The sequence below is a fragment of the Scardinius erythrophthalmus genome, assembly GCF_964197995.2.
Source record: "Scardinius erythrophthalmus genome assembly, chromosome: 17".
NCBI lineage: Eukaryota > Metazoa > Chordata > Actinopteri > Cypriniformes > Leuciscidae > Scardinius > Scardinius erythrophthalmus.
The window spans coordinates 1,210,283-1,226,686 of NC_138237.1; the positions used below are offsets into that span (position 1 = coordinate 1,210,283).

Here is a 16,404-nt window from a genome sequence, read left to right on the forward strand (position 1 = left end):
CACTCACTCACACTCTCTCACTCACTCACTCACTCACTCACTCACTCACTCACTCACTCACTCACTCACACTCTCTCACTCACTCACACTCTCTCACTCACTCACTCACTCACTCACTCACTCACTCTCTCACTCACTCACTCACTCACTCACTCACTCACTCACTCACTCACTCACTCACTCACTCACTCACTCACACACTCTTCATTTAAACTATACACAGTTTTTCGCAGTGGCTTTGGCTCGGAATGTTCCGTTATCGGCGTCGGATGTTGCAGTGGTTTGATGCGGTGTGTGTCTCTGTCGCAGGTGAACACACGTATAAGTGTGTGTCGTGTGCGTTCTCCACCGCCACCATCAGCCAGCTGAAGGAGCACTCGCTGCAGGAGCACGGAGAGACACTCACGCTTCCCAAACTCAAAGCCGGAGCCGGCCGGAGCTCCACACGCCCCAGCGCCGAACACAGCGACGAAAACACTCCCCTCGAGCCAGACTGCACCGGTAACACACACACACACACCACACACATAGCCGCAGGAACGTATTTTAAGCGGGGGGGGGAGGGCTGGGGGGGGGTCATGTGTGGTGCAGGTTTTAATAAATATAGAGGTCCCAAAAGTGATCTTGCTAGTGGGGTTGGGGGCGCTTCTACCTCACATTCAGCCAATCACACACTCCGAAGGCACTTCTACCTCACATTCAGCCAATCACACACTCCGAAGGCACTTCTACCTCACATTCAGCCAATCACACACTCCGAAGGCACTTCTACCTCACATTCAGCCAATCACACACTCCGAAGGGGCTTCTACCTCACATTCAGCCAATCACACACTCCGAAGGGGCTTCTACCTCACATTTAGCCAATCACACACTCCGAATGCGCTTCTACCTCACATTCAGCCAATCACACACTCCGAAGGGGCTTCTACCTCACATTCAGCCAATCACACACTCCGAAGGGGCTTCTACCTCACATTTAGCCAATCACACACTCCGAAGGGGCTTCTACCTCACATTTAGCCAATCACACACTACGAAGGCGCTTCTACTTACCATTCAGCCAATCACACACTCCGAAGGGGCTTCTACCTCACATTCAGCCAATCACACAATCCGAAGGGGCTTCTACCTCACATTCAGCGAATCACACACTCCGAAGGGGCTTCTACCTCACATTCAGCCAATCACACACTCCGAAGGCACTTCTACCTCACATTCCCTGACGTTGCCTCGACTTTGCTTTTCAACCCGGAAGAACAAAATTGCCGATAATGATTTATGAGTGTATAATTGCAGTTCAGAGTGTTTTTAGTGTTTTCAGTGATGTACATATCTGTTCACATCTGTTTCATGACCCTGTCGTCTCGTCTCGTCTCAGAGTCTCTGGCGTATCTGGAGCCAGCAGATGTTCAGCAGCAGCTCAGTCACTTCCAGCAGGCGTCTCGAGTCCAGGCTGACGTCTCTCCTCCTCCTCCCCCTCCTCTTCCTCCTCTTCCCGACGCTCCCGCTGCTCCGGCCCGACCCGACTCCATCCTCACCTGCGAGTTCTGCGAGTTCAGCTCCGGGTACATGCAGAGTCTGCGCAGACACTACCGGGACCGGCACGGAGGGAAGAAGCTCTTCAAGTGCAAGGACTGCTCCTTCTTCACCTGCTACAAGTAAGATCTTCATCCATACGCTTTTATCCCAACGGACTCGCATCGCATTTACGTTTACGTAAATTTTACGTTATCATTATATTATAAAATATTTCATTTTTATTATAATTTTTTTTTTATTCTTTATTTTATTTTATTTTATTTTATAACCCCAGTTTGAGAAACCCTGATCTTGAAATGCCTGGAATCTAATCATCAGAATATCTGTGTGTGTGTGTGTGTGTGTGTGTGTCAGGTCTACGTTCACGCTGCATGTGGAAGGCGGTCACAGCAGTGGATCGGAGGAGCTTCTCAAAGACCTTCGATGCCCCTTCTGTCTTTACCACAGCAAACACAAGACCAGCATGATCGACCACATCGTCCTGCACAGAGGTGAGACACTCCACATTTCTAATCAGTTCATTATTAGCGTTTCATCAGTTTATTTCGATGTTGGTTGTCTTTTGGCTCTCTGTGATCAGTGGGTCATTTAACTCATTGGCTCACTGATCATTTATTTATTTTTTCCTTACTTTACTCGTGGCTGAAAACCAATGCTGCCGCTCAGTGTTTCTGCCGCTCAGTGTTTCTGCCACTCAGTGTGTGTGTGTAACCGCACTCACTCCAGCTGACAGTGACGTCACATGCATAAACTCGCTTTTTTTTTCTTTTCTTTGAAAAAAAAATCTGTTTATTGAACTTTTACAATAATACCAGGATACAGATACAGGAGAATAGTGAAAAAATATTGTCCCCCACCCCAAGGGCGTAACTTTGGGTCTACCATTGGGGGGGTTAAACTCGCTGCATATTTATTAATTTATTTATTGAATAATTTTCTTGTGTAAAAGGTAATTTGCCGTTCCTGTTTTAGAAATACATTGTGATACTTTTACTGATTTAGGCTACTTAACGTAAATGCAGTTGTTCACTTGACTATTTATGCCATAATGACACAGTGTTTAAGCACTAGCCAGCAGTGGCAGCTTCCAATTAATTGATTTTTTGTGTGTTCAATATCTTATAAAAAAAAAACTAAAAAAAAAAAAAAAACTTAAAGATTAATCAATTGCATCACTGTATTGGCACCTACATGCAGCAAATGTATTATGCACAATTCAACTCTCAATATTAAAATATAGGGTGGCACACTGGAGTGCAGCTTGCACCTTTATTCTGAACAGATTTCACATATTGGTGGGCATCACCAAAACGCCTCGGTTACGACTGTAACCTCGGTTCCCTGAAGAGGGAACGAGCGTTGCGTCGAGAATGACGCTATGGGGAACGCTTTGCGTGATGACGTCTTGAAGCACATGTAAAATCAGTCCAATGGTGTGGCGGAACGTCAGAGGCGGGTGACGTCACGTACCAGGAAGCTATAAAAGCCGGCCCGAAACAGAAAACGAAAGCTTCGTAAAAGTCTGAAGTCGAGCTGACAGGCATGAAGGAGATATGGCAAGGCGACGCAACGCTCGTTCCCTCTTCAGGGAACCGAGGTTACAGTCGTAACCGAGGCGTTCCCTTTCAAGGGAACTCCCGTTGCGTCGAGAATGACGCTATGGGGAACGTCTATACCAACGCCTCCATAGCTACGAATGTCTGTCCTGTGTGTAATCTGGAGAGCAGCACTAGGAAGACAAAACATGAGACCCTGGAGCAGAGTCTAGATCCAGAGAGTAAAACCTGACGAAAGTGTGCGGTGAGGACCAGCCTGCCGCATCACAGACGTCCTGTAAAGAAACTCCTGAAATAAGGGCCTTAGAGGCCGCCATACTCCTCGTCGAGTGCGACCGGACAGCCAAAGGAGAAGGCTGCCCAGCCGCCTCATAAGCAAGTGAGATAGCCTCGACCACCCACTTGCTCATCCTTTGCTTAGACACTGGACCTTCTTTGTTAGGGGACCCAAAGCACACAAATAATTGATCACTTTTTCGCCACAGGGCAGCTCTGTGGACATATGCGTCTAACGCCCGCACAGGGCAAAGCAAATTATTAGCCTCCTGGTCCGCATTTTGAAAGGGAGGAGGACAGAAGGCCTGCAGAACAATAGGTCTGACCACATTAGTGGGGACCTTGGGGATATAGCCCGGTCTTGGATGAAGAAATGCTTTGATCATACCCGGAGCAAACTCCAAGCATGACGGAGCAACCGACAACGCTTGGAGATCCCCTATTCTCTTGAGAGAGGAAATAGCAAGAAGGAAAAGAGCTTTCAGCGTTAAAAACTTCTCAGGAACCTCCTCAATTGGCTCAAAGGGGGCCAGGGACAAACCTTGTAACGCAATGGACAAGTCCCATGGTGGCACCCTAGAGCGAACTGCAGGCCTCAGCCTCCAAGTGCCACGAAGGAAACGAGATATCAAAGGGTCTTTCCCCACAGACATTCCACCCAAAGGAATGTGGTAAGCACCTATGGCCGCCACATAAACCTTTAAAGTGGACGGGGTTAGACCTGCTGTGAACCGGTCCTGCAGGAACTCCAGCACTGTACCAACTGGGCAGTTAACTGGGTCCAACCGACGGTCACTACACCAAGAAGTGAAGACTCTCCACTTCAGGGCATAAAGTTTCCTCGTGGAGGGAGCTCTGGACTGTAGAATGGTCTCAACAACCTCAGTTGAGAGACCTGACTATGAGCTGGGCCCCCTCAGAGGCCAAGCCCACAGGTTCCACAGTTCTGGGCGGGGGTGAAATATTGAGCCCCCTGCCTGGGACAGAAGGTCTCTCCTGACGGGTAACTCCAGAGGATGCCCGTCGAGGAGGGAGACCAGATCGGGAAACCATACTCTGCCCGGCCAACGCGGGGCTATAAGAAGCAGGCAAACCCGGTCCCTGCGAACTCTCTCCAGAACTCCCGGGAGCAGAGCCACTGGGGGAAAGGCGTACAGACGTAGCCTCGGCCACGTCTGAACCATAGCATCCAGTCCCAGAGGAGCTGGATGCGTGAGGGAGAACCAAAGTGGACAGTGAGAAGTCTCTCGAGACGCAAACAGATCCACTTGTGCTTGGCCGAACTCCCTCCATATCAGCTCCACCACCTCGGGGTGGAGCCTCCATTCCCCGGGCCTCGGCCCCTGCCTCGACAGAGTGTCTGCTCCTATATTCTGGACCCCGGGGATGTAAGCTGCCCTGAGTGACAGTAACTTCCCCTGGGACCACAAGAGGATATGGCGTGCCAAGTTGGATAACGGGCGCGAGCGCCAACCCCCTTGGTGGTTGATATAGGCGACTACCGACGTGTTGTCCGTATGTACTAGCACATGGTGTCCCCTGAGATCTGTGATAAAGCTCCTCAGAGCCCGGAAGACAGCTAACATCTCTAGGCGATTGATATGCCAGGAACGATGATGGTCTTCCCACAGACCTTGAGCTGAGCGACCCTCCAGGATCGCTCCCCAACCCGTGAGGGAAGCATCCGTCGTTAGCAGTTTGCGACGACAAGGAGCTCCCAACACTGGGCCCTGGGACAGGAACCAAGGTTTCTTCCACATAACCAGGGCACGTAAGCATCGCCGCGTGACCCTGATTGTGCGAAATGGGTTGCCCCTCGGGGAAAACCCCCTGGTCCTGAGCCACCACTGCAGGGGCCTCATGTGTAGCAGTCCAAAAGGTATCACGTTGGACGCTGCTGCCATGAGACCCAACAGTCTCTGGAACTGTTTGACAGTGAGTAGCTGGCCTAGCTTTACACTTTTCACAGCTGCAAGGATGGACTCTATACGTGGCGGTGACAGGCGCGCCTGCATCGACACTGAATCCCAAACTACGCCTAAAAAAGTGGTCCTCTGGAGTGGAGAAAGCACACTCTTCTTGGCGTTCAGCCGTAACCCCAACTCTTTCATGTGGGCGAGAACAACATCTCGATGTTGAACCGCCAACTGATGCGACTGAGCTAAAATCAACCAATCGTCGATGTAGTTCATGATGCGAATACCTTGGAGGCGCAGCGGCGCCAGAGCTGCATCCATGCATTTGGTGAAAGTGCGGGGTGATAAAGCTAGGCCGAATGGAAGAACACGATATTGGTATGCTTTGCCCCCGAAAGCAAACCTCAGGAACTTCCAATGACACGGACGGATGGAAATATGGAAATATGCGTCCTTGAGGTCTATCGTGACAAACCAGTCCTCGGACCTGATCTGTGGCACGATCTGTCTCAATGTTAACATTTTGAACTTGAGCTGCATGACTGACTCGTTCAGAACTCGAAGATCTAAAATGGGACGCAATCCCCCGTCCTTTTTCGGAACTATGAAATACCGGCTGTAAAATCCGGTTTCCCTGTTGGAGGGAGGTACATATTCTATGGCCCCTTTCTCTAACAGAGTGTTTACTTCCTGTTCCATAACCAGAACCTGCTCGGGGCCCACCACTGTGGGCAGGACCCCCATAAACCGAGGTGGGCGTTTTTTGAATTGTATCTGATACCCTTTTTCCACGGTCTGCAGGACCCAACGAGAAACATTCGACAGTAGCTTCCACGCTGTCAAAGATTCTACTAGAGGTACCAGCCTCTCGAGACTGGTTTCTGGATTTCGTTGTTGTTGAGTAGTCAATTCGTCGCCCTGTAACGGCGCACCGGCAGGGAACGACCGAACAGACTGCTCTAACACCCTCCTCGGAGGGGGCGGGCATCCCGAGGCCACTACGTTTCCGGGTGGTCCTTGAGATATGTGCTCGCCGGAGATCGCTGCGCCCTGTAACACCGGAGGCGGCAGGGTTGGCAGAACGGTCCCCTGAGGGTACCGAAGAGAGACGGGCACCGTAAAAAGAGGTGTTAACCGCTCTGCTTCGGGGGGGACTACCCTCATATGTCCTGAGCCCTCGGACATCAGGATTTCTTCCCAGCAGCCTTCTTGGCTGTAATAACGGTCCGCAGATCCGCTCTACCCCTCGAAGACTGCTGGGTTTGAGCGCGCCCTCCGTGTCCCCGAGATTTTTGTGGGGGAGCACGGGAGGACACACTCTGTTTCTGAGTGGCACGATGATCAGCGCTCTTTTTAGAGGAGTGAGGCTGCTCCCGCTCAGCAGCCTCAAAGAAAGAACGGCGGGGAAGAAGTTTTTGGAGAGCAGCTGCTTGTTTAGCGGCTTCTTGTGATTTTGCTACCGCAACGTTAACTGCATCGCCAAACAAACCAACAGTGGAGACCGGAGCATCTAAGAGGACATGCTTTTCTTTATCCTTGATATCACTTAGATTGAGCCACAGATGCCTCTCAGTGGCCACCAGGGCTGCCATAGACCGCCCGATAGATTTAGCGGTCTCCTTGGTGGCCCTGAGAGACAGATCTGTGGCTCTGCGTAGTTCGGCCACCGTGTCAGGACCAATCCCCCCGCCCTCCTCTAAATCCCCCAATAACTCAGCCTGATATGCTTGCATGATTGACATCGTATGCAGACACGCTGCGGCTTGACCAGCGGCTGCATATGATTTATGAACCAGGGAAGATGTTACTTTAACTGGCTTAGAGGGGAGTGTAGGAGCCTTCAGGGAAGATGCCGTTGCTGGAGAGAGATAGCCCGCAAGCGTCTCTTCCACCTTCGGCATCTCCCCATAACCATACTCTTTATATTTATATATTGAGGAGTAGTGTGATGTTTGTGGTGTATAAACTCTGTAAGACACTGGTTTCCCCCACGATCTCGACACCTCGGTGTGGAGATCGGGGAAAAACGGCAGGCTCCTGCGCTGGGGCTGCGCACGAGATGGCAGGAAGCGTTCGTCGAGCTTACTTTTCGAACGAACGTCCTGCCTATCCTCTGGCCACTCAATTGAAAGTCTGTCAACAGCTCTAGTAATAACATCAAGCAATTCTTCAAACGCATGAGACTGAGGTGGCGAATCCTCAGACTCAGCATCAATACTCACAACATCCAACTCCTCAGAGCTGGAAAGTTGCAGTACTGGTGCCTCCATCGGGGGGGAAGAAACCGCCGCGCGTGCTTCCACACCCTGATGAGAGGCACTGGATCTGTCAGTAAGAGGCTGAGATAAGGCAGAGCCCGTCTCAACATCCACTGACAGATCCATTTGCGAACCCCAGGTCTGAGATCGCCGCCGAGCCTCAGCCGCGGCGGGACCCGAGCCCTGGGGAACGTGGTCGGGATTGAACCGAGCCAAACGGGATCGGAGCGTCCGCAATGGAAGCGCACAGCAATGCACACAGTCACCACCCTCGAGTGCTGACTGGGCATGCTCCTCTCCCAAACAAACAACACAAAGAGTGTGTGTGTCACCTCCCGTTAAATAACGCGGGCAGGGATGGACACACACTCTAAACTGCTGCTTGCTCGCCATACTGAATAATATATATATATATATAGACAGACAACACCAAATAAACGGACAGATTCAACACAGAGCGCAACTGAAGACTCAGAAAGCTTTCGTTTTCTGTTTCGGGCCGGCTTTTATAGCTTCCTGGTACGTGACGTCACCCGCCTCTGACGTTCCGCCACACCATTGGACTGATTTTACATGTGCTTCAAGACGTCATCACGCAAAGCGTTCCCCATAGCGTCATTCTCGACGCAACGGGAGTTCCCTTGAAAGGGAACTCACCATCCACTAACAAAATCTTTAAGTTTATCTGTTAAAATGTATTTTATTAACATCACATTTTAAAAACTTAACATCAAATAACAGCATTAAAAACTTTCAAAGAGAGAAAATGAAAGTGCAATTATATTATCACTTTGCATGAAATAAGACTCAAAAGTAGATAAAAAAAAATTGTGTTTGCATTTAGCCTCTGATAACATCAAATTCAGAAACTGGGAAAGTGTGGACTAGTTGTGCTTTGATTCATTTTGTCACTTTGCAAACTGCAAAAAGAACAAAAAAAATATAAAAAAATAAAAATAATGATAATAATCTCAAATTGAGCCGGAGGTGGTAAATTCCTAATAATTTACGTATTTTTGTTTTTAGGTATTTTAAGATAACTTACCTAAAATACGTTGCGCATACAACTAACGCGATCGTTATAAAGGTGTTTAAACAACAAAACACATCCACTTGCACATATTTGACAATCGGAATATCAGATATATCCTGCTATAGCTAACAAATTTGTGAAATTTTGAATAAAAAGAAATAAAAGCAGATCATCAGTCATTCATTCAGCGCTATTGTGGCTGCGGTGTGACAAGCAATGAATGACGCGTCTCCATGGGAACCATAAAGTGATAGCCTAGCTACTACTTTTAAACTTACGTGTAAAAAGGTTCAGCAAGGCTTACATTTAAATGTGTCTTTGTTTTGTTTTGAGTGTATGGTCAATAAATAAAGGAATTAAAAAGATGGGCACAAAACCTGTTTGTCGCGCCCCATTTGTCATGTCTCTATTCCCCCCCAGCAGTGGGCCGCGCACGCGCCCGCGCCTCACACTTTGAGAAACGCACCTCCGTTTGGTCAGGATTTTTCCTCTTTTTGGCTGGTGTCGACCATAGACTGTAAAAAATGGTGTCGACCAACAATGAAAAATCGTTGTCTGGCTGCCTTTCAGTGTCCTTTTTCATCTTTCCATCCGTTAGCATGCACCGTCAGCTTTCTCCAACCATTCATCCCAGCGACTGCGCAATATAGTGAACAAACTTGGTAGAGAAAGCGGGTTGGGTAATACCAAGTAGTCGGCGGTGCGGTGGGCGGGAAGTACATTACAGATTATTTAAAATATGATACTATCTTTCTTGCTGGCAAATGAAATAAAGAAAACGAACAAAAGTATTCATTCGGAATATTTCATATTTATTTTAATATGGGGGGGGGGGGTTATATTAGCTGGATCAGATTTTTGGGGGGGTCATAACCCCCGTAACCCCCGTGCAAATTACGCGCATGCCCCACCCACCCAAGAGAAAAAAAATGAAAAGCTCCATGCTGGAAGAGTTGTAATGCATTAAGAATAAAAGGTTTCCGGGACTGATTGTGTGTGTATGTGTGTGTGTGTGTGTGTGTGTGTCTCAGAGGAGCGCGTGGCGCCGCTGGAGGTCTCGCGCTCGAAGCTGTCCCGTCACCTGGAGGGCCTGGTCTTCCGCTGTCATAAATGCACCTTCACCTGCTCCAGCGAGCAGAACCTGCAGATGCACATCCAGAAGCACGAGGAGCTGAAGCCGTATCAGTGCCAGCTCTGCTACTACGACAGCAAGCTTCTGCACGAGCTGGAGGTCCACCTGCGAGAGGAACACAAGGTGCCTGTTCTGACCTAGATAGCATTACTGTGGTGTGAAGATGTGTTTATGCTTCTGTGTACTTTCGTTTTGTCGTGTATGTTTATTTCACGACTAAAGTTACGTTTAAAGGTGCAGTAAGCGATTTTTGAGAAATGTTGTTGAAAGTTGATTGGACCGAGCAGCACAACGCACTTGTAGCCAATCAGCAGTAGGGGGTGTGTCCACCTGTGATGGGGAGGAGAGATAGTGAGCCAATCAGCAGTAGGGGGCGTGTCCACTTATGACGGGGGAGGAGAGAGAGTGATCCAATCAGCAGTAGGGGGTGTGTCCACTCATGATGGGGGAGGAGAGAGAGGGATCCAATCAGCATTAGGGGGCGTGTCCACTCGTGATGGGGAGGAGAGAGAGTGATCCAATCAGTAGTAGGGGGTGTGTCCACTCATGATGGGGAGGAGAGAGAGTAATCCAATCAGCAGTAGGGGGCGTGTCCACTCGTGATGGGGAGGAGAGAGAGTGATCCAATCAGCAGTAGGGGGTGTGTCCACTCATGATGGGGAGGAGAGAGAGTAATCCAATCAGCAGTAGGGGGCGTGTCCACTCGTGATGGGGAGGAGAGAGAGTGATCCAATCAGCAGTAGGGGTGTGTCCACTCATGATGGGGGAGGAGAGAGAGTGATCCAATCAGCAGTAGGGGTGTGTCCACTCATGATGGGGGAGGAGAGAGAGTGATCCAATCAGCATTAGGGGGCGTGTCCACTCGTGATGGGGAGGAGAGAGAGTGATCCAATCAGCAGTAGGGGGTGTGTCCACTCATGATGGGGAGGAGAGAGAGTAATCCAATCAGCAGTAGGGGGCGTGTCCACTCGTGATGGGGAGGAGAGAGAGTGATCCAATCAGCAGTAGGGGTGTGTCCACTCATGATGGGGGAGGAGAGAGAGTGATCCAATCAGCAGTAGGGGGTGTGTCCACTCATGATGGGGGAGGAGAGAGAGTGAGGCAATCAGCAGTAGGGGGTGTGTCCACTCATGATGGGGGAGGAGAGAGAGTGATCCAATCAGCAGTAGGGGTGTGTCCACTCATGATGGGGGAGGAGAGAGAGTGATCCAATCAGCAGTAGGGGTGTGTCCACTCATGATGGGGGAGGAGAGAGAGTGATCCAATCAGCAGTAGGGGGTGTGTCCACTCATGATGGGGGAGGAGAGAGAGTGATCCAATCAGCAGTAGGGGTGTGTCCACTCATGATGGGGGAGGAGAGAGAGTGATCCAATCAGCATTAGGGGGCGTGTCCACTCGTGATGGGGAGGAGAGAGAGTGATCCAATCAGCAGTAGGGGGTGTGTCCACTCATGATGGGGAGGAGAGAGAGTAATCCAATCAGCAGTAGGGGGCGTGTCCACTCGTGATGGGGAGGAGAGAGAGTGATCCAATCAGCAGTAGGGGTGTGTCCACTCATGATGGGGGAGGAGAGAGAGTGATCCAATCAGCAGTAGGGGGTGTGTCCACTCGTGATGGGGGAGGAGAGAGAGTGAGCCAATCAGCAGTAAGGGCGTGTCCACTAGTCATGGGGGAGGAGAGAGAGTGATCCAATCAGCAGTAGGGGGTGTGTCCACTCGTGATGGTGGAGGAGAAAGTGTAACATGGAGAGGAGGGGTAAAGTAATAATTATCAGAGCTTCTCTGTGATCTTAGTCCCGTCTGAATGTGCATCTCAGTGATCATTACGGACAAAATCAGTAAAGATTACGGCGACTTTTCCCTTTAGTCATTTCCTGTTCAAAAGTAGTATCTGCTCCATACGTGAGTAACATTGGTTTTGAGAATGTGCTTCTGGCGGCTAACAATGAACTCTTGTTTGTATTTACTCTTGTGTACTGTATGTTCATTTTTTGTTCTTCCTTGTCGTTCGTTCATCATCTTTGCTTTATTTTCGTGAAGATTTAGTTTGCTTCGCTTCTGCTATGATAAAGAGACATCCACTCTTGCATTGTGTGTTTGTTTGGGTTGATTTCATATATCAACAGTGTTCAGCAATGATTCTCAGAAATCACTTACTGCACCTTTAATGATGTCCCTGAACCCCCAGACACCAGCATAGTGTCGGCCCCCATCCGTCTCACACGACTGTGTTTTGTCTGACGCTCTGAGACGCACTCATTTATGATGGAGGGAAAAACAGCCTGATTGCAGAAACTTACAGTTTATTACTGATATTGTGCACCGATTTCCCAGGAAGTGATGATTTTGTTCTCTTGAACACATGGGATGGAAACGCTGCTTTATTCACAATGTTTTATACCATATTCCAATTGATCCGCAGGTGATCCGTAACTTTGAGCTGGTGGGGCGGGTGAACCTGGACCAGCTGGAGCTGATGAAGGACAAGATGAAGGACGTGAACAGCAGCGAGGAAGAGGAGAGAGAAGAAGAGGAGGCAGACGAAGAGGAAGAGGAGGAGGAGATGATGGATGAGGAAGAGGAGGAGAAGCTTCCGGACGAGACGGAGGACACAGGTAACAGTTCAGCAGATTCCCTCATTCTGGGTAAAGATAATCAACAGGAGGTCAAAAATATAACGCTATCAAGCGTAGCGTCACGCTAGGTCATGAAGGTCACGTTAGTCAAGCTTGTATATACCTATAGGAATACGCCGCCTATCACTGTATTCATATACAATCTCCTTCAGTATTATCGGGAGCGAATTACCCCCCCCCCTCAGCTCCGCCTGTCTCCAGTCAGGATGTAGTATTCTGAGACCCCTCGAATCAGACTAAATCCTCGAATTATGTTGTACATTAAAATATTGACATTAATGATATCTGCAATGCATTCATGTTTGTTGTGTTCTGTTTACCCTAAGGGGGGCTATCAATCCTTTTTTTGGGCGATAAATAATGGCGCAAAGTACACCAGTACATTGACGAGCGCAAACCTTAGTAAATCAGCTTGCGTGTTCCATTTAAATACTCTCCTCCCAGAAATTTTGAGCTCAAATCTGAAAAAAACAATGGTTTTGTCTGTAGTGTCTCACATTACGGGCCTTTTACACAAAACGTCACGATTCGGCGACGTAAATGTACGAAACAATTGATCAATTGAATTTATTATGTCAGGTAAATGGAGACCATTTGTCTAGAGACCACTTTCCTTTGTGTGTCAGTTATCCCTAAACTCTTAAAAGCCTTATTATCTTTTGTTTTACTTATTTGGAAATGAGACATTTGTACCAGTCGCACTGAGACCTTTCAAATGATACTAAATATGTATAATACTCGATGTTAATCATTCACATTAAACTAAATATCCTTGGGTATCCACACAAAGTCAACGCTGCAACCCGTCTGATATGTGAGATCTCTGATTGTATCCCATGAAAACCCCAAAAGTCGTGCTGAAAGTCCTGGAATTTGATTTTACAGTGTCTGTACGAACCCTGGGTTAAGAAGAAATATCTATTGAATGAAATACTGATATATATATATATTACCTGAGCTAAAGCATTACTGTAAATCCCGATGCCAATGCCATGTGTTCGATTCCCGGGGAACGCAGTGTTCTTTAGATAAAAGCGTCTGTCTAATGCATGAATGTAAATGTAAAATGTCACTATATTGGTTGTTGAAAGATCCTGAAGACGTGTGGAATGTTTAAGAAGCTTTTTTCTCGTTCGCTCAGTGAATATTGTGTTAAATTTGTGTTGGTGTTTCAGGTGCTCCGGAGTCTCCTGTGAAACGCTATCCGTGTGAGTTCTGCGGACGCACGTTCACGCTGAGCATTGAATGGGAACGACACGTCCTTCGGCACGGCATGTGAGTCTCACGATTCAAATCTAATCAAAATCCTGTCATTAATTACTCGCCCTTGTGTCGTTCCAAACCCGTACATCGTCAAAGCGCGATTTTCTTTGATTTCTGTGCCTCCGTTGAAACTCGCTTCACAACATTTATAAAGAGATGGTCAATATGAATGAAGCGGTTTAATCCACGATTTCTTATATGATGAACGGACTGAATTTAGGCTTTGATTCGCATATTAATCATAAACAGAAGGTTGTTTCATACGCGAGAACAAACCTCATTGGTTCTTGAGCTTCTGTTTGACCAAATTTAAGTGCATTTAGATTTATTTTACAATCTTGGGTGTTGATTGGGAATCAAAAATCAATTCAAGACGTGTTTGGATGTTCGGAACGACATGAGGGCGAGTGATTAATGACAGGATTTTAGTTTTCGGCTGAATGAACCCTTTAACCCTTATAAAATGTGCCACATTAATCAGCCAGTAAAGCTGAACACACGTCTGATGATTTCAGGACTGTTAACGACAGCAAGAAAGAAGACAGTCCTGTTCCCTCATCGGCTCTGCCTCTGATTGGTCCAGCAGCTGTGATTGACAGGGGGATCGACCAATCCACCGACACTGTGGACGCTGCAGGGGCGGATCAATCTGACCAATCCAAGAGTCCGATTCAGAACCAGGAAGACGAAAAGACGCTGGAGACCAAAAACAACGACCCTTAGGAGCGAAAGGAAAGCTGTAGTGAGACACGCCGTTTGGCTTTAGACGCGGTTAAGAATGTCGTACGTTTGTCCGTCTGTTTATCTTTTGTTTTGGCTGCTTGTTTTTTGGTTTAAAAAAAAGCTAGATTTGGAGTATCGGTAGATGTGTGTTCAGTTGCTGAATCTTACACTGAATTTTACAAAGTGTGACTTGGTCCCTCAGGACAGATGTTGATATATTGGTAACCAATAGTGAATGAAACCACGAAGTCGATATTCCGTTCGAATCCCGAGTCAGTCCGTAAGCTTTTCCACGTTCAAAGCCCTTCTCTCATGTTCCTTTCAATGCACTTTCCCATTGGTTTATGAAAGATAACAGCGTAGAATCGAATGTCTTCCGCCGTGGTGAACGCACACACACACACACACTGATAGTCTTCAAGACGGTGTATCGCGCGTCACGTTCGTCACAGACGAGAAACCAGAGGCGAATTCATACAAAACGCGGGAAGGGTTTCGGATTCGGTCGGAACACCGACACGCGGTTTCAGTTTTTTTACATTTTAGCCTTGTGTTAATCTTCCCGTAGCCGAATTCCTTGAGGAATAGTTGTTTATCTAGATAATCTTGATTCTTTTAGACATGATTTTAGAGTATCAACACTTGCCCCCCCCCCCCCCCCCCCCAAAAAAAAAAACTTGTAGCAAATTGCTACTTTTGTTGGAGATTTCGACCTCTTCCTGGCTCACTTCCACTTCACTTTAATAACGATTTAAACGAGACGTGTGGAACATCGTTGGATGAAAAAATCCCTTGTTTCTGCCGATCTCTGGTAGATTTTCCTCCCGTACGGATGTTTAAAGGAATATTCCGGGTTCAGAACAAGCAAGAGCTTTTACACTGGAACGAAGATGCGAGATTCAGTGTTTTACTGCACCGGAAACATGATCCCGTCACTTCCGGCTCTTGAACTCGGACTGTTCCTTTAAAAGAGGGATTTCTCCAGTTTCTCCGGAAGCTTTTCCCCCGTAAGGCTGAGATTGTACGTGATGGAAGTTGCTGCTCGAAAACCCCAAAGCCTTATATGTTAGACGCTTCTGGATCCACGAGCGCATCGGTCATCGGTCAAACAGAACCTCTCCTCGGTACCAAAAGTGTCGCTTCCCAAAGTCCCAAAGCAAGATATGATTGTCTTTCCCGAGCAATGACTGGACATTGCTGAGGGCGAAACCCAGTTGCCTTCTGGGTAATCTGCATGCCGTTTTGCAGCCGTGTATAAACTCCAAGCTAAGTGTTTGAAACTGAACGGGGTCTGTTCCTTTAAGTGTTGTTCTGATATTTAACTTAACAAAAAAAAAAGTAAAAAAAGAGAGAGAAGAAAAATACAAATCAATAGATGACGTCTCTTTCCGTTTTTAGCTCTCCACTGTTCAAAGCTGTTGTAAATGTTCTGGTTAAGAAAAAAAAAACCTTTTGTACCCTTAAAAGCCCTTCATAAGGAGTAGCCCAGCCTTTCTAAAAGACGCCCGTGTAGAAGACCATCAGAAATAAGCTTTTAAGACTCTTGTGACACACTGGATATCTGTATATATATATGCTTTAGTTTTCCTGGTTTCCCTTTAACTCTCGGCGCCATAGTTGACCTTAGATCTCCTCTCTTCTGTGAAACTCCTGATGATTTCTGATGGTGGGTTGTGATGTCTTCTAGACTGGTTGTTTACAGTTTTATTCCTTTGATTTCTCTATATTCTGTAAATATTGTAATTCATTGTCTTTTTTTAACTTGGTAATAAAGTTATCAGATAACCTAAACGCGCGCGCTTCCGTCGTGTTCTGTGGAGGACTCGCACTCACAGGTCTGAGTTATGATGATTTATTTGTGGTCAAACACATCAAGATCATGTGAAAGGATTTTCCATATTCTTATATTGTTTTACGATAAGCACTGCGAACTAACATGAACACTTATATTAACTGACATTAACAAAGGTTAATAAATGCTGTTAGTTAATAATGTAACAAATTAAACCACCCTGTAAAGTTTTACCGAATTATTTTATTACAGTTATTATTTTAAAATCATTTTGTTCAC

At 47.3% G+C, this 16,404-nt stretch overlaps 1 protein-coding gene across 10 annotated transcripts in view; it reads left to right on the forward strand.

The window, feature by feature from the left end:
• Positions 1 to 16,124, forward strand: part of znf462 (zinc finger protein 462) — a 59,484-nt gene extending 43,360 nt beyond the window's left edge. For all 10 annotated transcript variants that reach the window (XM_081390638.1, XM_081390630.1, XM_081390629.1 and 7 more), the window contains 7 exons: positions 310 to 501; positions 1,382 to 1,661; positions 1,897 to 2,033; positions 9,613 to 9,836; positions 12,134 to 12,326; positions 13,523 to 13,622; positions 14,126 to 16,124. In XM_081390638.1, coding sequence (XP_081246764.1) covers positions 310 to 501; positions 1,382 to 1,661; positions 1,897 to 2,033; positions 9,613 to 9,836; positions 12,134 to 12,326; positions 13,523 to 13,622; positions 14,126 to 14,333 — 1,334 coding nt within the window. In that variant the 3' untranslated portion in view covers positions 14,334 to 16,124. The remainder of the gene's footprint in view (positions 1 to 309; positions 502 to 1,381; positions 1,662 to 1,896; positions 2,034 to 9,612; positions 9,837 to 12,133; positions 12,327 to 13,522; positions 13,623 to 14,125) is intronic.
• Positions 16,125 to 16,404: the final 280 nt, after the last annotated feature.